The sequence below is a fragment of the Mugil cephalus genome, chromosome 12 (genome assembly GCF_022458985.1).
Source record: "Mugil cephalus isolate CIBA_MC_2020 chromosome 12, CIBA_Mcephalus_1.1, whole genome shotgun sequence".
NCBI lineage: Eukaryota > Metazoa > Chordata > Actinopteri > Mugiliformes > Mugilidae > Mugil > Mugil cephalus.
This window is the reverse complement of record NC_061781.1, coordinates 18,838,297-18,864,948: the sequence shown is the minus strand read 5'-3', so window position 1 is coordinate 18,864,948 and position 26,652 is coordinate 18,838,297. Positions and strand designations below refer to the sequence as shown.

The window sequence follows — 26,652 nt, the reverse complement described above, 5'->3', positions numbered from 1 at the left end:
TCACACAATGTGATGATCAATGCACAGTATATTTCCCAGCTGGCTGCCATAACGTATAGTTTTAATTTTGATTGTTGCAGTTTCTCCAGAGTGATGTCTTTGTGGGAGCTATGGTGCAGTGCAGTGGAAAAGTACCGAATGGTAATGATATCCTACAAGAGAAGTTCCAGTCGTGCAGCGATAATCATTTCTACAGGATTAAGTCCTGACCCACATCAGCCCAGCATATTAGCATTCTGAGAGGGTACTGCAGCAAGATTCCATACAGACTAAAAGGCCTGCAGTTTATAGGATGGAAATCGGGAAGCAAAATAGGAGACGGCGTGTTTGTGAAAGGATAAAAGTTGAATATAAGGGAAGAAAGTCATATTTCTCTATATGTCACGACTTTCATGTGTGTAGTGTGTGTGTTTTCTGGCACACTTTTTTTTTTTTTTTTTTTTTTTTTAAGGTGATCCTCCTGTAAACTGTGTTTGAAGCAGAATGCTATGCATTCATTTGCATCTTGACTTCTGCAGAGGGAGAGAAAGGTACCCGGGAAATTTTCCTGCTCCGTGGTGACATTGAATGACTGATATTAAAGTTCAGACAGACTTTATTCAAATTTTTATTGATTTTCTTTCTGTTCAAAGCCATCGGCATTTACATGCAGATGGCCTCGCAGCCGATTCGGGAAGAAAATAGCTTTTCGTTACCTGGAGCAAGATCAATTAAAGAATCACAAGATACAAATAAACAAGCAGAGGTATTATGTTCCCCTCATTGTATACCAGAAGTGCCTGTAGCCATTTTTATCTAACCGAAATCCTGCTCCATCTTTCCCTTGTTTCTATTTTCAATGATCACGCAGCCTTTTTTTTTTTTTATCTATAATGGAGTCACACGTTTTTAACAGTGCGACGCCTCCAGTTGTCATTTGCGTGATAGAGGATTTCAAAATGAAACATCTTCTAGTAATTACAAAGTTTACCAAACAGCTTTTTAGTGGGCCTCTCCTTTGAATCTTTCACTCAGATGTACATTGGTAGTGGGTGTGAGCAGGCAGCAGATGGTTTGTTGGAAATTTGGAAATAATGACGGCACTGAACGACCAGCCCACTCAAAACTATTAAGGGTGAAGTGTTTTCATCTAGACTCTAACAGGCTTGGCCACCATTCCTCTTGGTTAACATAACAAAATGCTTCAGTTTTTAGAGATGTCAGTTTGCTTAAAGCATCCATTCAGGTAATTAAATTCAAAATTTCTTTGGGAGAAAATATAAAGTAGACCCTATAGGATATTCAGAGCTGCTCAGGTGTTCTTTCTTACACATGCTCAAGTCCTCCGAGCCTTCATGAGTCTGCAGCAGATGCAGACTCCCACCTTTCTCCTGAATTACTTGGTAACACTCTTTGATAGATTTCTCTCAGCTCCCTGAGCTCATGCAGAAGATAAATGCATGTTGAAGTCCTGCATGTTGACACTTCTCGGCTGGACAGCCGGGAAAGGTTGTGTTCTAGTTGTGGTTTGAATAAAAAAAAAAAACTCCTCCTTGCACTGAATGTAAAACGAGCTCTGCATAACCTTGGTTAACAGCATTTTGTGAAAGAAATTGGAGGGTGTTTAATCATCTAGATCTCTGTAAGACTGCAGCAGATGGGTTTGTGCTGACAGAAAGAAAGGAGATGACATAGAAATTTAACTTTATTTGGTAGTGACGGTAAATAATAAGATTTGGCAGTTTGTCTTTCTATCAAATTACACCAAAGATTGCAGCCTATGTTAGCAAGATATTAACTCGTATGAGCTGTATTCTACGGATGGCTGGTTTGAACATATATGTCCTGTATCCGCATGTCTGTTCCACCATTTTTCATCGACCCAGCGTGCTCTCCTCAATGATCAATGCGCTGTAGGCCATCCGTCAAGCTGACGTAGGTCTGCATTGCAGTGGTCAGTTGTCAAACTTTTGACTCATTTAGAGTTAGAGGAATTTGTTATGCAGCGACTGCTTGCATTGTATAGCCATGACTGAAAATACTGGCATAACAGAACTTTGTATCTATTTTTTTTTTTTTTTTTACATAATTAAAATCCAATTGCATTTGTTTTCCTTTTCAGCAAACTCTCAAGCGATTGTTAGAAAGTCACATGAATTGTGTTACCATGCTGACATCAGTGAGTAAGGGCTCTCTTTAATGCCTCCTCTCTGCGCGAGGCAGTTTTTGCAAAACTGTGGGCAGATGCTGAGTGAGGTCTTTGTCTTAATATCATTTTTATATCCGTTAAGGAGAGACAGGGTACAGTGCGCAAATGGCTTTTCTTTTTATGTGGAAGGCTAATAAGTGGAGTATGTCTGCACTCCTTAAACAGTGTTTGGCTCCTTGTTGAAACTAATCGACTTGTATCAAATAATTTAGCAAAACAACAGGGAGACGGAGGGTAACGTGGAGTTCATAAGCAGCAGGTACAATTAAACAATGACGATGACACAATGTTAGGGAGCCCGTCTCATGATGCACATACTGTTTCTAACTAAATTGTTTTCCCATTTAGCGTCTCGTGTGAATCATAATCGCTGGCTGAATGTTCAGAGGCAACATTTTTTGTGAGTCAGTGTAGCACTGCAGAAAGAAGAGGTGTTTGTAGTGAGTGGTGGCACCAAAATAAAGTAGAAAAGGGATTTGCATCCTGAAACCCATCCTCGGTGAAGGGAACAAACTCCATAATATCTTAAGTCACTGTGATTTTTTTCCTGTGTTAAATAGACCAGACTCTCTTTCCTCAAAATATAAACCACTAAAGCATGTTTTTCAGGCCAAGGGCCCCCAAACTGATGGAGACATTAAGTAGGGACCCCTACCTATTACATGTGTTGTATATTAAACTTGACCTAGTGCTATGTCTAAATAAACATTGTCATTTTGCATTCAATATTAAACTATCCTTTACTAGCATATGTTGGACTTGTGGAGGGAAATTTGAAAAAAAATATATAGAGATAGAATATCTAATCAATCCTAATCAGCTTGTTTGGGTCCCCCGAGTGACGCCAGTTGAAGGAATAGTTCTGTAATGGACGCCTTGAATTTTCTCCATAGACAGTGAAAATGTGTTTGGAGAAATATGGGGGACATGAAGAAAGACAGTGAAGAGTCTCGGATTGACAAACCATCTATTCATGCTTAAAGGGCCCATGAGACATGTTGTACCAGTGCATTCATCGACAGAATAAAGCACCTATTCAGTTTTAAATATATAACCTGGCAGTACACAGAGGTTTTAATGGAATACAAAAATCTGAAGATAGCCTACATCACTTCAGGTCATTGTTGAGCTGTATTATTCCCCCTTTTCCACTTCTTGATTTCATTGAGATGTAGCATGGTGAATTTTCTTTCTTTATTAGTTATGTTGTCATGTCGGCTGTTTGTACTTTTAGCTGGATATTGATGGAGGTCTTCATAGACAGGCAAAAACTTTTAATAGTCCTGACTGTTTGTTGTATTTGCTTAAAGAAAGTGTATGTACTGTATGTCACAGAAAACATAGAGCAGTTATTCAGTTAAACCTTAAAGGTTTGCATCAGATTTTCATTAGTTGCCGGCTCATTTTTGCCTGAAGGTCATTCAAAACTGTCAAATCGGAAACTTTGTATAATCCCTGCTTACTAACCCTTTGACTGGCATCCTAACCGCACGGATGATCTTTTTTGTAGTAGTAGTAGTAGTAGTAGTAGAAGACAATAAAATACCTAATTTCTCATTTTGTACTTGTTTTCTAACCATTTCTAAGATGCATAAATTTGCCCATGTGTGAACACATTATATATATAAATATCTAAGCTGTGGCTTTCATACTTTTTGAGCTATAGCGCTTTTGAACAGATGACCATAGCTCAAAAATATACATCATACAGCTTCAGCATTTATACAGTATGAATCTGTGCAATAGTGTAAATATTTTAATAATGATATGTCAAGACACTCAGTTTGCAGAGCACGCTGTTAATATGTTAATAATATATTAAAAATTAAAAATAAATTATATGTAATCGTGATTAATCGTATTTCTAAGTGTGGAAGTCAAAGGGTTAAATCGTTTAAATAGTTCCGCTGCTTGTTTTATGAGTCCTCTGTGCAGATTCTTTATTCGCGAGGACAGGATCTCCCAACCTGCCTCGCTCGCAGACAAATTTGCAACTTGTTCAAATGTGACCACCTGATACGCGTACATAATTGTAAATTCACACACATAAGCGGTTGCACATGACACTGGCTGTGTATGGTTTCCGATGGTATCTGGGAGTCTCTAGAATGAATTACCACGCCGCCTCGATGGTAATACCTTTCTCTTTATGGAATCAATTAGAGTCAACCATAGGCACGGCTCCTGTCAACACACACACACACATTCACACTGTCTCTGAGCCCAACAGACCATTAATAAACGTGAGCTATTGTATACTTTAGTGATGCAACCACCCTCATTCATCAGTTGAAGAATGCATTGCTGAGTGTATGTCATCAGCATTGTGCTTTTGTATTCTCTCAAGGTGAACGCCTACTGTATTTTGCAGATGCACAATTTTAAAGGGATAGTTTGTTTTTACTTGGGAGTGGGGTTGTTTGAGGTACTTATCCATAGTTGGCGCGTCACCGACAGTAGACAGTGGCGAGCGTCCCCCAGTCTGAGAATGCAGACAGGTCAAGGAAGTCACGCCATGAACTGTCGTGCATGAGGTCAGCAAAAAAAAAAAAAGTAAAATGTAAAATCTTTTTCCATATCAAAGGAATCAAGTCATTTCTTTAACATTACAACTGATTGACGTGGAGCCAGCTGTAATAGCATGAAATGCCCCTCAAAAAGCATTTTCTTCCTAGAATCATGACGCTCAGTCGGAGAACAAGTCAATTTTGGATGGAAGTAAAGTTCTCTATGGAAAATCAGGTTGTAAGGAAGTCACATTTTAGCAAATTAATTCTCATTGTTGCCTTCAGGCCGTCGCTATGGCCAGCTTGCTTCTAAGAGCAGCAGCCTTTTATCCATTCTGCTGTCCGACTGCTAAGCCAGTCTGGCAAATTAATTTGAATCTGTATGGTATTTATATGGTGTACTGGGTGCTGTGTACTTTTTATGCATTTTATCTTTTAGAGATAAAGAGACGTACTTTTAATGGAGATGTTCATTCAAATTTGGACGTAAACTATTTTTAGAGATAGCAGGTTGCACATAGCTGCCAGCCTTTTCTTTCTTTCCTTCTCAGTTTTGTCATGTGTTTTTTGTTGTGAGTATTAGGTGGTGTGCGAGCTGCCAAATGGAACTGCCCTTTAAGGGATTAATAAAATTGTTTTGAATTTGAATTTGAAAATTTGAATTTGAAACGACGTGGTGATATGAATCTATCATATGAAGCTGCTGCTCTTTCAGTGTTCTAATGACAGCATCAACCATCAATGTTGCATAGCATCGGAAAGAGAAGCATTTTCTCACCAGTGCATAATGATCTCCAGTGACAATGACGAGTACTTGAACGCTACTTAAGTTGCAAACAATGTCTGCAGAGTTGGCCATGCTTAGCCATTTTATAACACTGTTGCATGTAGTGAACATAGCAGTGGTTGCTCCATTGTCCGCCATTGGCAAATGTGCATAAATCCCCTTAATGACTAAAAATTCATGATGTACTTCACTATTTTAAAACATACACACTTGCCACATTAATGAAAAACAATCTGCTTTTTAAAACAAGACTCTAAAGAAGACGTGAAAGGTGTCTTATGCAGCCTAACTATTATATTTTCTGCTATAGAGACCAGAGACATGATGCCAAGCTGTCTTGTTCAAAACTCGGTGACTGTGTATGTCTACAGGTTATTACAAATTACGTTGTATTTTACACAATATAACCCTTTGACAGTGTATTATACACCTTTTTGACAGTGTGTGCAGATGCAGTATTAAAATGGTTTGCATAACCAGTTGACTTAATTTACACATCAATGTGCATTCAAGTATGCACTCATACGAGCCCACAAGGTTATTTATCTGGTGATAATTGAAAGCCTTTTTTTTTTTCTGCTCATGCATAAGCTAGGAGGTGGACTTTTCTGTTACTATAGAAACCAGATCTCAGTTATATCCCTTTAAAGTAATGCTCCCCAGGGACAAAAAAAAAGAAAAATGTGCAAGAATTGCATATGATGCAACGTGTTTTGATATCCTGACAAGGGCTTATAGTTTGCATTCCCACGTGAATGCTGTTACATTTCTGCAAGACAATATGTGATATTACAGGACATTAAACCCTGAGGATATGGCCAACGTGACAGAAACCGGGGAAAGGTGAGTGATAAGCCATCGTGCTAAAGATTTATGCACCGCAGGTTGTTTAAATTCTTCGGAGACAAGGAGGCGCTGATTGATGCTTCGCTCTCCCAATTTCATGATGGACCACATACATTCACACACGCACACACACACACAAATCAAACACACTGCATCTCACAGGAAATCATTGCAGTAATTAACGTCCTAGCGTGCTCCCTGGTTGCCGCTCTGATTGGCTGAAAGTCATCCTAAGAAGCATCTCTGCGCAGTTCCCACAGGTATTTTGCCAGAGTGAAATTATCCCTGTGCTTGCCAAGTACCAGGGGACATCATCAGCCTGTGTTAGTGTGTAAACATTTCTGTTTTCCCCAGCGCCCCTGTCCCGGTGTCTCCAGCCCACTCGGCACAAGTCATTTGTCAGCCTTGATTTAGATTTATCAACACATAGGCCTCCTGAGGCCGGAGCTCAATCTGCACTCCCACTCAAAAGCCCAGAATTTACAGGACTTTGTGTTGGTTGATCTGGAAAGTGGCGGCGGGGAGCGGGGTGATGGGAAGAGGAGTCGGAAATTCAAACACGGGAAAGAAAGACAGAAAATGTGACGAGAAAAACGCGAGGGAAGTTCATGGTCAGTGTGGCTGTCCGGGATTCTATTGAAAGGAGCTGAAGTGGCGTGTTGAGATTTGAGGGTCAGGTTCCAAAACCAGAGGGTGAGAGCGAGGACAGAGTGCTAGAGGTGCGATAAGAGGCCGAGGTGTGGAGGGTGAAGAGGGGTGGGCACCCCTTTGTGTTATAGAAAGAAGGCTGTGAGCGGCTGTGTGTGCGCGCGTGAATGTGTGGAGGGAGGTGCTTTGAGGGGAGCAGAAAAAGAAGGCAGGTAATGGAGAAAAATATAGGACAAGGGGGGGGTTTGGAGGATGTTCAGAAGATAAGCCAAAGCTCTGGCTGGAGGAAATAGCCAGTTGAACACCCAGAAAAAAAGGTTAACTGCAAAGTGGAGGGGCAACATATCTGAGGATAAAGATGAGATACAGATGGTTTCACTCTTTAAGATGTGGAGAAATGGGATCTGGTGCATGGAGGAATGGGGATGAAAGAGACAGCAAATTAATTCCTTAAATCTGATATTCTCAACACATAAGAGTGTGGTGCAAGAGGTACGTGCAAAACTTCAGAGGGAGGCCAAAAAGAAATTATTACGTTTCTGTATGAATGGGATAGCGTTGATGTATCATGAGTGTAATTCTGTATAAACGTCTTTGTTGTCACGGCTGGCAGAGTTGCCCATCTGCCGTTTGAAATATAAACCTCAGCTGTGATACGGTTAATAAGTGTGACTGTTGACAGCCTTAGTTCCTCTGGTGCTGTTTAAGCCACATTGACATGCACATCCTTTAGTGAAACGATTCTTTCTTTTTGACTCATCTCGTATTTATTTATTTAAATTGTGTCACCGCTGCTCAATTATAAATGACTAACAGGCTCAGGACAAAACCGATAGTACCTCTCCAGTGTTCTGTTCGAAAATAATGATAGAGACTTGATGCAGACGTTTAACTGGAAGCAATTGTGAAAATAGCAATGGCTGCTATTATCGGTGGTGTTAATGGGGGTAAACACAGGAAGAGACATGCATCAGTGAGGTTGAGGCGACACAACTGAGGTAATGCCTACTGCGAGGAAACACCGTCCACCCTCCACGTTCTTAGTACTTAAAACTTTAACTCCAGCGCACCTCAAAGAAAAACACTGTTAAGACAAATCACTCTTAGTCAGTGCGAGTCAGAGTTCACTAAAAGTGGATTTTCGTCTATTTTATTTCCTTAAACTGAACTCTACGCCGTGGCAAATCCATTGGGATAAACTAAAATTGCCACAGATTTTTTTGCTGTTGTTGAATCGGTACATCAACGAGAAAGCTTGGTTCACCAAAGAGCAGAGGGAGTAAATTTACTGAGCTCAGCAACGCGCAAGCAGCGCGACTGCCGCCCCCAAACGGCCCCCTGGGTGGCTGGATGTGGTGTCTCTCTCAGCTTTTATCTGCCCCTGATGAACCAACTGAGACCAGAGCCACTCAGTCACCTACTGTCCTGCAGAATGAGGGAAAGGCTGCACCTGGAAAAAACAAACAAACAAAAAAAGAAGACAAAAAACCTTCACCCAGAAAACATGCACTGACAAGCTCTATAAACATAATTTATCAACTGTACTTTAATCTAGAACGATGTGTACAGCTGCAAAAACACACCCTTGTTATTTCATTTTGAAAAATGTGCCTTTTCATTTCTTATAAAAGATAATGTCTTTACGTCCTTTTATTGGCTGGGTAGTTGCATACTTCATTCTTGGGCAATGCACATCTGCATACACATCTGCGTACTTCTGAGGTCAGTTGATATAATCTGCTCCTTATTTCCAGATGTGAATCTGTATCAAACGTCCAGTGAAGTAGTTCAGATCTTAGCTAAAATTTGTTTGTCAGTGTTGTTAATCAAAATTTGAGTTATCATAAGATCCAACTGGAGGGTGTGTTCCTTTCGCCAACAATTTTCCAAACTTACAATTAGTGTCAGAGTTTGGCATTTCACTTCGTATCAATGCTGCATGACTTTGTGTTCGCACGGACTCTCCTGTGGTTACTAACAAGAAGTGAGTCTCATCCACTTCGTCCACCAGAATTCCCGATGACTTTGGCGTCAGTCCCATTGATTCATTAGCCAAAAGCAATCTTCTCTTAATCTTCTCTTAAGTTACTGTGACTCTTAGCTGTCACCTGCTGTGAGCCAGATGATATACTCCATATATATATATATATATATATACACACACACTGCTGGTGTGCAAGGTGGGTTGAAATTTTTATTTATATCAAGTCTTTCTGTGGACATAAGATGACACCAGTACGTGAACAGGGTTTGATAAAACCCACAGGGACGTGTGAGTTAACAGTGGTGGTCTGGGCTGGTGTGACCTGCTCTTGAATGGTGAGCTCTGGTTTTAATTGAGTTAGCCCGGGCTCGGTTGGTATTCCGGTCAGTGGGTCAGTGCCTGCAGCCGGGCCTCTCTCTCTCGGGTCGTTCGTTGAAGTGATGTTCATCGTCGAGCGTTCAAATCACTGCGTTTAATTGGCCTCCAGCCCCCTGGACAGGAGCCAGTGACATCTCCCTCTTCCTTTTGCTCTCCATTTTTACTATTGTTTTGTGCCCCACCTCTTTCTTTGCCCTTCGCTTACATTGCTGTCTTCTCAATCACTTGGATTAAAATTCCATTTTATCTTATTGGTCAGTGGCAAATCTTTTCAAAAGACATTACACCGACTGTCACTAGGGAGATTTCACATGTAGCGGGAAGCAAGATCCTAAATTTCTCTGGTATAAAACTGAAGAAAACATAAAAGAAAAGCAAACTCTAATGATGCTAGAGACAAGACACTTTGTTAGAGAACAAGTCGGAGCATTTTCTAAACTCTAAATTCCTGCATGCAAGAGTGCAGAAAGGTTAGAAAGCCGTGGGTTCACATCACGGGTGAGCCGGGAGAGCTTTGAGATTTATTTCTATTCCCACGGTGTTGATTCTTGAGGGAGACATGCGGTGCTGGTATTTGTTCCGACACTGATCCCTCGTTTGGTATAAAATTGCTAGAAAGATAAAGGAATGTTTATTAAGATCGCCATCACATAATCGGATAATCCCCCTCAGTGCCTTTCACGGCATAATGGGGCTCTGTCTTCCTCGGACAGAGCACCTATTATGTCATCAAAAAAAAAAGAGACGATTAGGAGACGAAAGGGGAAATGAAAGCGAGGGCACCAACTACCTGTTCACAAAGGCCGTAATTTTTACCGGTAATTAAAGGCTTACATTTCCCTGACGGATCATCAGGGGCCACAGAACAAACGATGAGAAGAAGCAACAGAGAGGAAAAGAAGCAGGATTCTCTTCTGTTAAAAGCTCTCAGGCTTGTAATGGTAATTAAGGGCTTGTCTCTGGAGAGGGGACGATATTAGAACTGAAGAGAAGCTGAGGTGGCGGAGGGGGTGGGCCCCAACTCTTTTATGTTCTCGTTGCCTTTACTCATTCCTCCTCTTATTCTGCCCAAATCCTCCGATCCGCCCTTTCACTGTACTTCTCACCCTTCCAGTCCCCCCACCTCACACCAACCCGCACTTCTCCGCAATGCAGAGTCAAATGTAATCAGTTCAGCCTATTGTTATTGTTCCACATCAGCTTGCCGCCGTGCCACGAGGAAGAAGAAGCCACATCCTTATATTTAGGGCTTCTTTGCAGATGCAGGGATTATAAAATATTAGAGGGCCTGATCGATAAAACTGTGTTCTTGTTGTGCGGACCTCAGAGCTATGTTTTTTGACCCTGTTCCAATTAGAGCTAGAACGTGATTGCTCCTCACCATCGACATACACTGACAGAGGTCCTGACGTTGCACAGTACCTACTGTATTATCTGTCCTAACAGAGTCTACAGAGCTGCTGCTGCTGCTGCTGCTGCTGCTGCTGCTACCACCCAGCGCAGTAGATGTAGTCATGGTAACCTGCAGGCAGCTGAAGAAAAGAAATGTTGACAGACAGATTCTGACTTTTCCAAGCTCATTGCCCTGCTCCTAATACGAAACAGGAAACAGTGATCGCACCTGCACGGCTGCGTTCCTCCAGAGATGCCTCGTCCTGCGTTGAGAGATGAGCACGGACAAGAAGCGGGATTAGATATTTTTAGCGCAAGGTATCGGCACGAGAACTCAGGCGAACGGCAAGGGGGTGAGCGCGTAGTTGTCGCTCACTGGCTTTTCTCGGCGCTCATCTCACTTTCCTTCCTTCCCCTCGACAAGATCTGTGTGTTTCGTGAAAGTGTGCCACAATATGACCGCAGGGTAAATCTGAGCCCGCACGCTGTTTACGCACTCCCGGAAAATGTATGTACAGTATTGTATGCAGCGTACGCTGGGGACATCTCCACCGCCACCTTCCATGAGACGTGTAAAATTGTAACCCAACATGCGGATGTGGCTCCATTTGCCGCACGTGCACACACACACACACACACACACATGGTGTATATTTAATGTAGCGAAAAGCAATCTCAAATGTCTCACAAAGCACCAGCCAGTCTAAAGGCAATCTGAAATGTATCAGCATTTTGTTGTCCGAAGCCGCAAGTGTCTGTTTGTTCCTCATCTTGTTCGCCGTCTCTCATCCTTCCCGTGTGCAGGAAATAAGAATTACACAGTACCGTGTGCACTTTTTCATGCTTGTTTCACACCTTGTGGGGGAAGAATCATGAGTGACAGCACTTGTATCAGATTCTCCTACGGCGTTATCCACGGGAAATCTTCACCAACACGCACCCTCTCGTTCTCACCGTCTCTTCCGCGCTTCTTGCTCGTGCACACTCGCGTATACAGTATGCGCACGCTGCAGCTTTCTGCTCAGGCATTTTAATGAAAGCTTAAAATACCCAAAGCCCTGAAATTAAAGTCGGTGTCAAAGCCCAGGCTGTGGAATATCAATGTTTGTCGTAAAAACTGTGTTCGGTTATAACCACTTTTGATCATCTCTCACCTCAGAAGAATTGTAATGTAATGAGGAAAATAGTATTATCATGGCGGCGCGGCAAGGTGCAAATACTGCTTACTGCAACACAAATAACTGTTTGGCATCAAAAATAGATTAAGCCTTTTGAGGATTAACTTTATTTTTGGGAGGTGTGGGGGAAGTCTCGAAATTGTTTCGCAAAGTAACGAGACATGGTTTAATTTTGTAGCACATGGTGTAGCTATTGAGGCAATTTTCCTACATTCAACAAACCAGTTATTTAATTGTTAAACAGCAAAATTAAAAATGACTCATTTCAAATGATTAATTGGGAGTTATTCCATTACCATCCATTATCTGTCAAGGTTGCTACACAGGAAAAGAGACTCGAATCGCGGTTGTTCGTGGCTTCTTCCTCAACAACTTTCTCTGTGCAGATTGATGGTCAGTATGTTGCAACTTTGTAGAAAGCTGTCTCCATACTCATCTGCTCTACTGTAAGTTTGAGACATGTACATATGGGCCAGCCAATGTGAAAGCCAATTATCACGGCCTAAAAGACAAATTGTAAGAGTGCGAGTTTGAAATTTTCAGTGCACATGCTGTACTCCAGACCGTCGGAGGCTTTGATGCTTTAGCATGTTTGAGTTTAATTTATCCAGTATCAACGAGAAGGAGTGAGTCACTGTGTTTCATTCTTAGCATTATTTTCGTGTGTGTGTGTCCTCTTGAAATTGAAGTAGAACTAGGAGATGGTGCACGTAGCTTTTACCCTTGGTAACATCCTGTTTTCTTATTCTAATTCTTGCATCTTATGTACAAAAGACTCTTAGATTGCATCATTTTGGAGTGTCCTGGTGTTTTATTGTGCTGGGTTTAATAAGATTCAACCCATGCATCGTGTCTGCTTGTTGGGAAAACACATAATCAGTGTATTTATTTATATAAACTGTATATACTTTTACAATACGGATGGATGGATGCATGGAATCTCCATAGATTTCAACTTAAATGAAGACTGAATAGATACTTCCGTCGTCTTCCATCTTACTGTGCCTTCCCTCCCACTTGCACAGGAAGGAAGAAAAAAAAAAAGAAATGAGCAAAGTGCACTTCAAGGTGAGAAAAAGACCAACACATAATAGTGGTCTTGTGCCAGACTTTAACCTACCTTGAAAGTAAAGTACTAAGAGAAAGAACACCAGGTTGTGCTGTAGATCGAAGTGCGTTATGGAACATCAAGCCCACTCTGACCATGATTATTTCACAAGTCTCTGCAGATTGTTGCCTATTCTACAAATAAAACATGATGGTAGCTGTCACACACAAAGAAACACACAATCCAACTCTGCTCCGAGCAGTGGCATGAAAAAGAGATGGAGTATTCTTGGAGAACAAGAGATCTGAGTGAAAAGAAAGAAGTGACATGCGTGTGTGTGTGTGTCTGTTCGTTTCTAATCATGTTTGTGTGTGCATGGTTTTATTGGACTGCTTTTTTCCCCCCTCCCTCCCTGCCTCCCTCCCTGCCTGCCTGTCTGTTCGCTCATCTTTACTTCTGCCGGCGAATCTGTCAATCTGTGCTGAGTTTGGACAGCATCTGCAGAGTGTTTTCTGTGCAAGGTTTGTTTTCCTCTCCTCTGGCTTAGAGAGTATTCCTCTGTGTGAATCCGATTGCCAGCTCTGTGAGGCCTAATTATTCCAAATACTGTGAAATCAGCTAAACAGGAACCAAGAGTTGATGTGAATCAAATTTATGACCCTGCGCAGTACGCATCATTTTATAGTCGCTCGAAATCCGATTGCGGTTCCTGCTCTTGCGCGGTCATTCCCTCAGTCTTTTATCAACTCGTCTGTTCATTCAGATCTCTGGTCACAGTAAAGGAAACTCATCCCTACCTCAAGGTTTGTTTTCTCTCTATTATTGTTTCATGCAGTAATTTGTGATTTTGTTTTTCAAAGGCATGATGTGGTTTTTGGTTTATGACCTCATATACCAAATTAATACAATTTGGTGTACTTATACCTGCTGTTAGCCACTCAAAAGATTTCTATTTTTGCTTTGCACACACAAAATTAAATCTTCACCTCTGAAATTCACATATTAAGTCAGTATATCTTCCTTAATGTGGATAAATACTGAAAAGCAAAACTGGAGGTTATGCACAAGATTGTTTCCTGGCAGAGTGCAGCAACTTTGTGGAGTCTCTGCTTATTGCTTGGTAACCCCACAGTCACTGGGTCCAAACTTGTGAGTTATAATGAGTAAATTACTCAGCGTTAGAGATCTTTGGGAGTGGATTTTCTTTTAATCTTTGGGCTAGCTTTGTCGGTTTCCTGTCTTTATTTTTAAATGAAGTGACTTCATACCATTCAGGAGGGGCGCACGCGGAGGAAGTGACTCGCAGTGATGTGGCAACAAGTGTCATGTTAATGAAATTAATGAAGTTGTAGCAATGATATGGGAACTTAATGGCAACACGAACTGGTATCAATTTGGACTAATTTCAACGTGATACAGGTGACGACCTGCAAGAGCATGAGAGTCTGATAAATGTTTCCTGTATGAGTTTGAGTCCTATCACCAAATTCACCAAACGGGCCTTTACTATGAATTTCATTGTGTTTTCCTTTCAAATACAGAGGTGACAGCAAGACTGGCAATGTTTTTATGTTGTACTTGGTCTCCTCAGAAACATTTGGGGTGGGAAATATTCAAGAAAGTCACCTAGGCGACCAGAGTCTGGATTATCCACCAGCGACCAGCTGTCAGCTATAAAACAATGGACCACTGCCTTAGGATGTGGCTAGACATGGGGGTGGTGTCAGTTTTCATATCTGACTCCTATCTAAGTCTCACTTTTGCAAGACAGCAAAAGCACATATTTCCCAAAGTACTTTTTCCACAGAGGATTTGACTCGTGTGACTAATGAAGGTGTTTTGCTAAGCGCCTATGAAAGATTTTTTTTTTTTTTTTTTTGTCTAGAAAGAATGAGGTGCACACATTTGTGACAAAATGAAACTCCAGCTCCAGCTGAAACTGGAATTTGATTTGTCTTGCTATGGAAACTCCATAGACAGATGAAAGAAACCTGCTGCAGACACTCTTGGTACAAAGGCTACACTACAAAGGGACTGGGTCTGCAGCACTCGGTACAACTTGATCTATCACCTCAACTTGCATAATTAGGGTTAGAATTAGTCTTAGATGATGCTTTTCTCCAACAAATATTGGATATTGGACCACAGCTGTTATCGGGCTGTGTGGAAGACTCTTAGAGAAACTGGCCGAAGTCAAAGGAAGGGTGGCTTTTAAGTCTCATTTCCATCAGGCGCCGTGACCAACTCTCTGCCGGGGGGAGGATGTCAATCACTCAGATTACATGGATTTGTTCCACACCCACGCGCGTGTGAAGGCAGAAGCAGCACACAAAGACATGCACATATAAAGAAATACACACTCATGAAAACACTTAATCATGCTCTTGTGCTGTACAAGGCGCACATTCAGTCAGCGGGGGATATTTTTCACACCTCATCTTGCCAAGTCTTGTAATGGCACATTTATTTGTGAACTACTTCAATACATGAAACAGGGGTTTCAAATTTTGAATTTTAACCCAACACCGACTGCATGTTAATACACAGGCAAGATTTGATGTTTTATTTGTGTAATGTAATAATTCTGCGGGCTTTCTTTGTCTACATTCATTGGTTCATTTTCTCTTTTTGCAGCAACATAGAGTCATTTACTAAAGTAAAGAGAGAACCAAACAAAACAGCCAAGAAAGAGATGTAACAGAGAAAGCTTGTTGTTGCAGTTGTTGTTGATGAATCCATTAGAACGTCGAGTTCACAAGAGACTACGTAACTAAATGTTAATGTATCTGCTAGACATAAACTTGTCTTTCCCACATACTCACACTAAAATATTTCATGCGTTTATAAATCAGTATTGTCTCCGTAATAATTATCCTTCATCCATTCCTGTGAGTTACTAAGGGTTACGAACTGCTCCAAGACTATTAATAGATCATAATAATAATGACACTGCTGTGGGCTTTGACGGCAGGAGAGAATAGAGGGGTTTAAAAAGCTGCCCCTCCTCCTTTGTAACTTGATAGTGCAGGAATTATTCACCTCATTGTTTCAGTCCCGGTTAATAGTCTTCGTACCATCTGCTCCAAGTTCAACCAGCCTTACATCACGGTGTTCTGCGCTACGACAGAGCCATGCCAGGCTTATGTAAGACTGCCTTCTCTCCACCTGGCTAATATTCATAGCTCTTTTTCGATCTCCGTGTTTTCTATACCAACATTTTAAACTGCTACTGGAGTTATGTGTGTTTAACACCAGGAGAAACAGAGTTATTTCTGATATAGTTAGGTCAAATGTGGCACTTAAGCTGTGCACTGGAAAGTTCTAGTAGCAAAAAAGTGATCTACAAGAACTGGCCATGTATGTATTAACAAAAAAAATGCAGTTTTATCCTCACGGCTAATGGTGGTGTACAGATGTGTCTGTAACGACACTAGCTGTAGAGCGGCAATCCTCAACCTCACCCCTAGATGTCACTAAATTTGACAAACCAGTCCTTTAAAAAGAAGAATAGAATAGAATAGAATAGAATAGAATTGTTTATTCATCTCCTGGGGGGAAATTCAAGTGTTTAGTAGCTTATACACAAACATGCATAACATAACAGCAAAATCAACAAGTAATAGCAGCAGTAAGAGCAATGAAAGTGGAAGACTGGCAATATATAAAGTATAATACGGTATTAAACATGCATGTCTGTGCAAAAGAGCAGAAACAGTAGTGGTCGTTTTAAACAATGTACAATTAACCAGGCATTTTCACATTTTTGCAATTTTTCCAATCTTTACAAGGGAACATTTAAATATTGAAATAATAATGACATTGGTTATTGGCAGTTCATCCCTCATTATTTATAAATACTTTTCCAGAGTAAACTTCCAGTCAGTTTTTTTGAGCCAACATGGACAGAAGAACTCCATCTGCTTATACAAAAAAAAAAAAAAGGGTCCAAATCTTTAATAAAGCACCTTGTGTTGTTGTTTTGCCCAGTAGCTATTTTTATGTGTGATATCCTCTCACTTAAAAGAGTGTGAGACAGGCAAACAAGGCTAGAGGAAGAAACACTTTCCCAAATCACATACCAAGGTCCAGTCGGAAATGAATAAACTGAATTATTTTGTGTGTGTGTGTGTGTGTGTGTGTGTGTGTGTGTGTGTGTGTGTGTGTGTGTGTGTGTGTGTGTGTGTGTGAATAAGCAATTTGTTGGAATATACGGGAACACAATGTCCAGCACTGACAAAACGTCTGTGAATGTGATTATCATGATGAAACAGGTGCAACATCACCCACTGGTGTTAAGAAGCAACAAAGGTGGCTGTAAGAGCTTTTGGGGGAGTGCTGCATTCGGATTAGAATGAGACAGCAGGAGGCTTTCAACAGTTTCCTGTGATTCCCAGGCAGCTCAGTAGAAACTTCCTCTCCAGGCAGTGGCTCCTGGCAGCATGGCATTCCCAGTTTACACTTGATCTAAGGAATAAACTAACAGCATGGTGCAGGTTTATAAAAAGAGGGAAGGTAAAGGCTGCATCCGTTGCACACACGGAGACTGTAGGATATGCACAGCGTGGTTACCCTGGATGTTTGCTTTACAAATCCTTGAGTCCGATTGTATAGTGAAATTCTGCCTCACTAAGACCTGCGTGTGTATGTGTGGGTAATCATGATCAGGAGGGTCCTATTTTGTAGGTACAGCGTGTAGCCTTTGTAGAGGCCGGCTGTGCACAAATACCAAGCTGAGAGTGGCTGTTGAACTTTGGAAATGTCAGCCACTGCTCCTCACCGACAGTACCATCAGTTCATTCCTGATTGTCCTCCCGGTCTTCTTCCCTGCTTGCCTTAAAACTTTCCTTGTGCCGCGAGTGACCTGGTGAAATCTTTTGAAGATGTGTCATCCGTGGACAGGAAGAGCACACAGCACACGGGCCCTTTGGTTCAAAGACAAACAGTCTTTTAAAAATAACCTTGCTGGTATTGATCGGAAGACGTGTGACCTGTGACACGTCTTGTCAGTGGTGCGCAGTGGGTCCAAAGACTGAATGAATGTCACTGAATGTCCAGGAAAATTGCAACCACTTTATAATGCGATGCAAGGAAACTGTCTTGGCACGAATACATTTAATTCTGATTGTGTCAGAGAGGATTTGACTTAAACATAGTGAGTTTTTAAGGTACCATTAAGTACCAGAGCTTCCCTTTGATTCCCTAAACAAGACTGCACGGAGCTGTCCATGGTGCTGTAATATACTAATCTGGATTAACCAACACATGCTCCGTACCAGCACAGTTTACCTTGCACTCCTGCTCATAAATCCTGCTGTGAAACAGGGAGAAAACATCTCTTTCCCCCCTTATCCTCTTCATGAATTTCTCATTCCAAATGAGGTACCTTGAAGCAATTCACAGCACCGACTCTCCGGAGAGGAGTCTCCTGCGCCACGCGGTTCGCTGTATGTGCTGCATGATGAGCCTTCATCGTCTGTGCGTTGCTTACATGTTTATGTGTGGTTTTCTGAGGGGCAGCCGCATATGATTACTGCACCCTAGGCCTTTTCACAGTGACACTTCGGTGGAATGCAGAATAAACATGTGCATAGTATGTGCCAGCAATGCTTTGCTTTAATGTATGCAGAGTTCATGGACGCTGAAGGTCTTCCACGAGTAGTAAAAACTGGCCTGTTTATGACACCTCTAATCAGCACGCACCGATGCTACGTGTCACATTTGGTTCATATACTTCACCTTTTATCTGTAGTTCATTTCATCTTTTGAAATGACAAAATAACATCGTGAGCGCCACTGCAATAAATCCTAAGGAAAAGGTTTTAATTGCTTTTGGGGGTTTTAAGAAGGTAATTCAACCATTCACAGAACAAAGGCCACACTGGTGTCCCCAATGATAATTACTTCTTCTTCTGTGTATCAACTCGCAGCAAAGTGCAGTTGTTGACTCTTGACCTTCCCAGCAGCAGCTCTAAATAAAATAATGTTATTGTCTGTCCCCTCACACTTCCTCTTGCCATATTTTCTCACTCGGGCTTGGGGGTCTCGAGGGGGTTGTCGGGAAGCTCTTGAGTGCCCTCATGTGTTCATTGTTGTTCACTCGCGTCCAGATCATTGCTGTACTGTAATTTACGTGTGTGCCGTTGACCAAATGATCAAAACATTGCCAAACATGTTCCCCTTGACAACGTGTGAAGGAGTGTCCGCTTTAATTTCAGCTGTACATCCCCCATGGTTAGTTAACGGTGGACAAATGTCACCGTGATTGACAAGAATTTTGAGTGTGTGCATGTAATGTCAATCTGGACAAGTGTATATATGAAGCACAGACTAAAGAAGTGGTAAATGCGCGTGTCACCACTTGTCACTGATAAGTGTTTTTGTTGGTCGTCGACTTTGATGGCATAATGTTTTAATGACTGTGCACATGACAAGACAGCAGGGCTATCAAGCATGACAATATGATGTCTCCTGTCTTTGCAGGGAGCGCTTTGAACCTCACGTGCCGGGCTTTTTTCGGCTACAGCGGTGACGTTAGCCCGCTCATCTACTGGATGAAGGGGGAGAAGTTCATAGAGGACCTTGACGAAGAGAGAGTCCAGGAGAGCGACATCAAGTAAGAAAAAGCGCATGCCTGGATTTGAAATCCTTCCGCTGGACTTGGCAGTAATGAGGAATTAATAGCCGATGTGGATAAATTCACCGCAAAATATTAAGGGACGACACCAATGGTTTTGCACGTTTTAGCCCATTAACTCAAAATTGCGTTCCCTAAACCAGACGCTTTACAGAGATTTATTCCTCGCCTTCCGAGCAGCTGCTGTTTTCAATTTATTTTGCTATGGCATGAACATCATGCAGAGAGTTGGAAGTGGTTGTAGGCCATTATTCATTCATTTTGTTACCTTTATTTTTTTGTTTCGTTTTAAATTACATCATTCTTGAAATAAAATGGGATAACGACACAGGCAACGGAATCACATACTGAAAAAAAAGGGGAAAAAATAATACATAATACCATTGTGTCATTAAATGAAAATGTAAAAAAAAAAAAAATAATAAAGCTATTAAACACTTATATTTTATAGCATATCTTATGTCCACAACATCCGCTGCCATTTGTCATTGTGGAAAATAAACCTTTACTGTTATGTTTAGAGTTTTGAAAGTACAAACTTGAATAAATGACATTGTATTTTGCGCAGTATCCGTTTCACATCTACAAATCTATGTCCTGTGAATTCATCTTTAAAGGAAATGCAAATTTGTTTTTTAAAAAAAGCCACTTGTCTTCCTTTCCCAACAAGCCTCACCTTCTCTGGGCTTTCAGACATTTAAAACAAGCCCATCGTCATGTCTCTCCCTCCGAGTGGTCTAACACATTTAAACAAGTCTGTTCGCTGGTCCATGTGCATGTTTCCCATTAGGGCTGTTTGGAGAGGCTGCAGCTCTGGGGAGACAGCCCTGTCAGATGGTTAACAACTGCCATTTTTCACACCGCCGCAACTATTGCTATCTCCCTCGCTGCACCCACCTATAGCGGCATGCAGATGGGTCTTGAGGAGGGGAGGAGAAGGAGAGCTGGAGGAAAGAGAGTGGAAGCAGACACGGAAGGAGTGAAAAGGGGGAAAGAAATATGGTACAAGTCACCGAGGAGTAAAAAAAAGACACATCTGTGGTAGTGAGTTTTCTCGTGCACTGATATGAATGCGCAACAGAAAGTAATCTCGGTTAAACCACCTCTCTGCTCTCCTCTCTGCCTCTCCCTTTCTCTTCTGCCATTATTCCCTGACATCAGGATTCCCCCACTCGCTGGCTGAGGGGCTATCTTCTCAATAATTCATTCTGATATTCCATGTAGTAGATCAATAATATATTCGATCGTCCGCTCTCTGTTCCTGATGCTGCCTCCTTCGGCTTTTTCAGATCCAGCCTTTGCCCCGGTTTCACTTCCTTGGCCCCTCAATATGCGTTAAACAAAGAAGGAGAACAATGGAAAGAAGAAAAATCAGACTCCCCCTTTAAGATAACTCACAGATTTTTAAGGGTTACCCCCTCGCCGACACCCATGGAACCCATGCACATTTTTAGCTTCTATAACCTGCAGCCAAACTTAGAAAACTGAAGTTCTACATTATTTCATTTACTTCACTCTGGGCTTATTGATTTGAAAGAATTCATTTGTACTGTAACCCCAGCCCATAAATTCTCATTTGTGCCACCGGGACAGGGCCGGTGCTCGGTGTTATCATAGCACGGATGAGTGGCCATTAGCATAGCATGCACAGATTAATAAATTAGCAAAACAAATGCGGCTCAGCATAATAAAAGAGGCAATCGATAATTTATTGAGCAAGTTCAGTTAGCGTTTTGCAGGCAAACATCGAAGTGAGCGTATAGAAGGACCGAATGCGTTTGGAAATTGATCACTAAATGAGCAAACAGCAAGGTTCCGCTAATGAGGAGGGGAGGAAAGCGCCTGCAGCGGCTATAGTGTGAGAACAAGTTTGTGATTTACTCGATTTGCCACGGTTGTAAACTCAAACATCCCGAAAGAAAAGCGGACTTTTTACTCAGATTTTTGGCCGTCCCCGAACACCAACTGTATCCAGTTCAAACTCACCCTTCAGCCCAGCTGTTTTTGTATGTGTGTTATCAGCTTTCACTCACCTCTCACCTGCATTTGTTTGCCTCACTTGGACAACAAATCACAGGTCTTCACCATCTCCCGCAGAGGATCAGGGTGGTCATTAACCATCAGGTTGTGTGGTATCGGGCTGTGACGGCAGCACGCGGAGTGATAATGTGAAACGGGAGGCTTCAAAGTAACCGCCGCTCCCCAGAGAGACATGAATTATTCCCATGCCTCCTTCTCTCAGCAAACCCCAGCCCCCTGTCCTACAGCACAACACACTCGGCGCCGTCGCCACAGCTTCTCCACACACAAACACACACACACACACACACCCCATGATACACTTTCAATTACTGACGCCAAATCTGCCCAACAAGCTGTCCTTATGTGCAGTTTATCGGCTTGAAGGCGAGAGAGAAGTGAGATGCTTGAGAGTCATTATCCCCCTACACACACACACACACACTCTCCTTTCCTCATCCCACTCCTCCTTCTCAACACAGTAGATGATGCATGCGCACACAAACAGAGGAGGTCTTTTTCTCGTTTGCGCTTTGTTTCTCTCCAAAGTGTCATTTGTGCTGAGGGTGCTGTAAAAGTAGGCTAAGTAGTGTGTCTAAGGTATGAGAGAGCATTATCTCCCCATCCTCTCCTCCATCAGGCTCAACCAGCCCGGCGGGGGACACTCATTTACTTTATGGAATATTACTTTCTCTCCTTCTCGCCGTTACCATGGTAGCCGCTATAAAAAGATTTTCTTCTCATCGCCATTATTTGATTTTTTTTCCCCCCCCGCGCACAAGATGAGGAAGATCCCTTATTGATTTTCATTTCTCATATGTTTTGAGCGCAGAGAAAGAAATTAACATACCGAGGAGTACTTAAGGTAACACAGTCGGGGCTTCATCAAGATGCATTTGTGCCGCAGAAGCACAGTGTTTGGAGGCGATTCTTGTATTGATCAACAATTTTAACTGATGACTTTTGAAACCCTTTTGAAATCACATCATGCCGTTGTTGTTGTTTTTTTTTAACTTCAATCAGAGGACTCCCATGCTTCGCTCCTATTGTGTTCTAAATTGTTGCTACACTAGCCTATTGTTCACTCGCGTCTGTCATTTCGTATCTTTCAGGCTTGTCAAGGAGCATCTTGGAGAACAGGAAGTGGCCATTTCCTTGACTATCGACTCTTTGGAAGAGGAAGACCTGGGAAATTATTCCTGCTATGTGGAAAACGGTAACGGCCGTCGCCAAGCTACAGTCCAGCTCTTCAAGAGGGGTAAGGCCTCCCTGACAATCCAAGAGCTGTCAGCCTCATTAACATTCTTCTTTTGCATTTTATTTCCCACTAAGGCTCTTATAAAAGTCATCTCAATCCTCGCCATCTCATCGTACATTCTCTATCAGCCCGTTCCAGCTCTCCGAAAACCGTGTGATAAATAAAATAATCAAAGCCTGGCTGCAGTGTTTCATCAAATGGAAATATCCTGGATGTCTTCTCTGCGTTATCGGGAACAAATTTCCCCCAAGCTTTGTATTACATTTGGTTGTGTCATTTCTTCTACACATGCCTCAGTAACTGTGTAGCTATTTTGGCTCCCTAGCATGACTTGTCTGGAGCTGTTTTCATGCACTGGTTGTCACCCTCCAAGAGAGGTAATTTGATGGCTGTTTAAACAGCAAATTGGTCCTGAGCTTTTCCCAACAGGCCAATAAGTCCGGCATACAATTACATTTTAAGTCCTTACATGTCTGTTTCCCCGCTTTAATCTCTGTCTCTGTGATCGCTCTTTGTAGACGGCCAATTCCATTTGAGTGGTTTTCCGCAGACTGTAGACAGCTTCATTTAACTCTCTTTGTCAAAGAAGCAGTTCTGAGTAGAGGGATGCAAAGAAATACTTCAGTTCGAGCTCTCTCCCTTCGGTTTTTCTCTCTGCCTGTGCCTTTCTCATCCACATTAGTCTGATGTTTATTTCATATCCCCCCTTCAAGCATGCATCATTCGTGAGCCTTGCAGCAGGTCTAATGTCTGCAGGGCGCCTTCTCCTTCCAAACTCAAAGGAAAGAGCGATATTAAAAGGGAGCAGAGCAGTAAAATATGAACAGTTTGGAGAGTGAGGATGATTGCTGATAATGAGTTAGAAGCAGTGAAATCATGGAGAGGGACAATAAATAGTCTATGAGATACGTAAGGCTGTTTATCTGAGACATTACTTGTTGTTTGTGGAAGAACAGCGACCAGGTGATTGAGAAATCTGCCTCCAGACATTAAACATTTAGTTTTTGCATCTTACATTTTTTTGCACCTTGGTTTTTCTATGTGATTTAAAAAAAAAAAAAACACATTCACACACAGAGTCAGCCTTCTAAACTACGCCATCTACAGATAATAACACATATACACAGGTAAGATGGGTCATCTCACAGCAAGAACCCTCCCGTTTCAAATCCACATCATGCAGAAAATGAGTTTGCTTTCTCCAGCATGCATGCTAGGCTAGGTCACTTTCACATCACTGTGTTAATTGGTTGATGCTGTAGGTGCGTTAGCCCCGTGATGGGCTGGTGACATACACAGTGTGTGTTCAGCCTCTGGCCCAGTGACCTTCTCCGGATGTGGATGGAGTGATGGGGAGTGTTCAGCAAAACTATTTCTGTTAAATGTTTATTATTTAGTCTGACAAACCGAAAGTTAAAAGAAAGTCAGACATCGTTAGAACTTTTAATAGATTGCAAGATCTGTCACGACTTTTTAAGACACCTTTACTGTATCTGTGATAATATAGACATTGCATCGTGGTCGTCATGGCAGCCAAGCAGGGCTGCAGCCCCACGGTGTGACAGGAATATAAGGTGAACCTGATCTAGCTGAGCCAGCCAGGTAAATGCTGCTTTAATACACACCATAACTCATCTTTCCCCCAAGCCGGGTCCCTGGGGAGATGGTGAGGAGATAATAGAGAAGAGAAATGAATGGAGAGATGGAGAGAAAGGAGGGGGAGGAGACGGGAGAAGGGGGAGAAGGGAGTGACAGTGAGATGGGTAAACTGAAGCCTCCTGTTTTGAAAATGCCTCCATCCATGTCCAGTAACTGTCACAGTCCCAGTATGGACGACAGCCAAAGTGCAGAGCCGTGTCATTGTGTGCCGCTCCAAAGAAATTAACCCAATTTCTCATTATCTAATTTTTTTTTTTTCTTCCTTGTGTCTCCTTGCAACGTGCCATCTCATTTTTCTCAAACTCATTACGAGCCTCATGTCTCTGAAGATTGATTCTGCTTTGCGCCGAGCTGAGCTCTGCAAACGCTGATGATTGTCCCGCTTTCCAGGAAATGTAAATGTGTCCTATAAGTGCTTCATTCTTTGACTTTTAACGGGGGAATAATGAACAAACAAGACAACATTCGGAATAAATAAACTCCACTGTAAGCGGAGTTTGTACCTGTTTTGATTATTTTGTTTCCGGTGCGTATGTGTTGTCCTCAGCAGAGCTCATGTACACTGTGGAGCTGGCAGGGGGGCTGGGAGCGATCCTACTGCTGCTCATCTTCCTCATCTCCCTCTACAAATGCTACAAGATTGAGCTGATGCTCTTCTATAGGAGGCACTTTGGCAGCGAGGACATCGATGGAGGTAATGGCAAAAAAAAAAAAAAAACACCTCTCTTTGTCCCATAGCCTTTTACCTTTTACCATTTTAGCAAACTTTTGTCATTCGGAGTCAAGTCTTTGTCGGTTTGTCGCCATAAATGTGTTCGGTTTGTTTGCCAGTGCGCACAGGGTTGCATTTACGTCTGCGCATGTGTTCCGTCAGAGCCTCCATCCAAACAGCCTCTCTCGTAGATACAGATGTCTTCTCCACTTCTGTCTCGGTGACAGCGGCACATTTCCTCACCCACCCGCTGCTCGTTGGCATAGAGGAGCACGCGATTGTGTACGTACGTGGCCGCCATGACTGCATAGGGGGAAGAGTGGAGACAGATTTTCAATTTGTTGCCCATTTAAAAAGAGATCAGTCTCAATATGTCATGGAATGATGCCCACCCTCTGCCGTGGAAGGCCAGATAGCGGCGCGCGGGGACTGGAGAGTCTTGAAGCGTCTTCCCAGAGCGACGAATGGGAGGGTAACCAGCCTGAAATTGGAGGCCAACTTTTCGCTTTCTCTACAGAACGTCGTTAACTTCTGCTTCAGCTGAGGGGTCTGTCTGTTTGTCTACCAGTGTGTTCCCTTTGTGCTCGTGTATTGTGACTCTCTGCTTTCTTTTCAAAAATTCCTGAAAGGACTGAACTCGCTGGGTTGTTTCTGCAGCGGCATGAATTATCTATTACAGGGTTTTGTTGACTCAAACTTCCACATGATTGAATCATACCATCAGGGATACAAGCTGTTTTTTTGATTTTCCAACTTTGCTAGGTGGTTAATTTGCAAGGGTGGTTTGCTAATTTGGAAGCGCCGTTTGATGTCTGGATCCTATCGCGCGCAGCCCTGGCCTTTCCAGAGACTTTCAAAGCTGCGCATGCTCCTCAAAGAGTCTTTTGAAAGAGCCCATCTTCCCTTTTTGGCTGGCCCACATTCTAGTTTCTACAGAGCGTAATGACTGGGACTTACTGAACATGTCACCGGTACTGTTTTTTTTTCTCCTATTGTCTATTTTCTGCCTTTTCAGTTCTTCCCACTGTCTTCTGGGAAATCATTTTGAGGTGGGGAAGACGGTATTACTCGAGTCTTGTGTCAGATATTTTTGTTTCTACCCCAATTTATTTCTAATATACGCTACATGGCCAAATGGACGTGACACCAGTGGGACCATTTTTTTTCTTTTTTCAGCTGGCCACTGAGTTTCAAGTGAGCACACTAAGCACAAAGTATTTAGACAATAACTTCGGAGCCGTATTATGCCTGTTAAACATCCAGAAAATAAATGATTTGCTGAGTTCGGAAGGGAAGAATTTGACTGGGCTGCAAGCCAGGACTTATCACTAAACATTAATGTCCAACTTCCCCAACTCTCCACCGTGTTCTTGCGGCTTAATGTAAGTAAATCCCGGCAGACAGCTTCTGAAAT

At 42.3% G+C, this 26,652-nt stretch overlaps 1 protein-coding gene across 4 annotated transcripts in view; it reads left to right on the top strand.

Moving 5' to 3' along the window:
• The window catches only part of il1rapl1a (interleukin 1 receptor accessory protein-like 1a), a 142,686-nt gene that overhangs the window by 111,592 nt on the left and 4,442 nt on the right, over positions 1-26,652 (top strand). For 2 of the 4 annotated variants that reach the window (XM_047601467.1, XM_047601465.1), the window contains exons 7-9: positions 19,437-19,569; positions 22,722-22,867; positions 25,077-25,220. In XM_047601467.1, the coding sequence (XP_047457423.1) occupies positions 19,437-19,569; positions 22,722-22,867; positions 25,077-25,220 (423 nt within the window). Of the gene's footprint in view, positions 1-19,436; positions 19,570-22,721; positions 22,868-25,073; positions 25,221-26,652 lie in introns of all 4 variants that reach the window. The other 2 variants (XM_047601466.1, XM_047601464.1) reach the window with 1 other exon arrangement.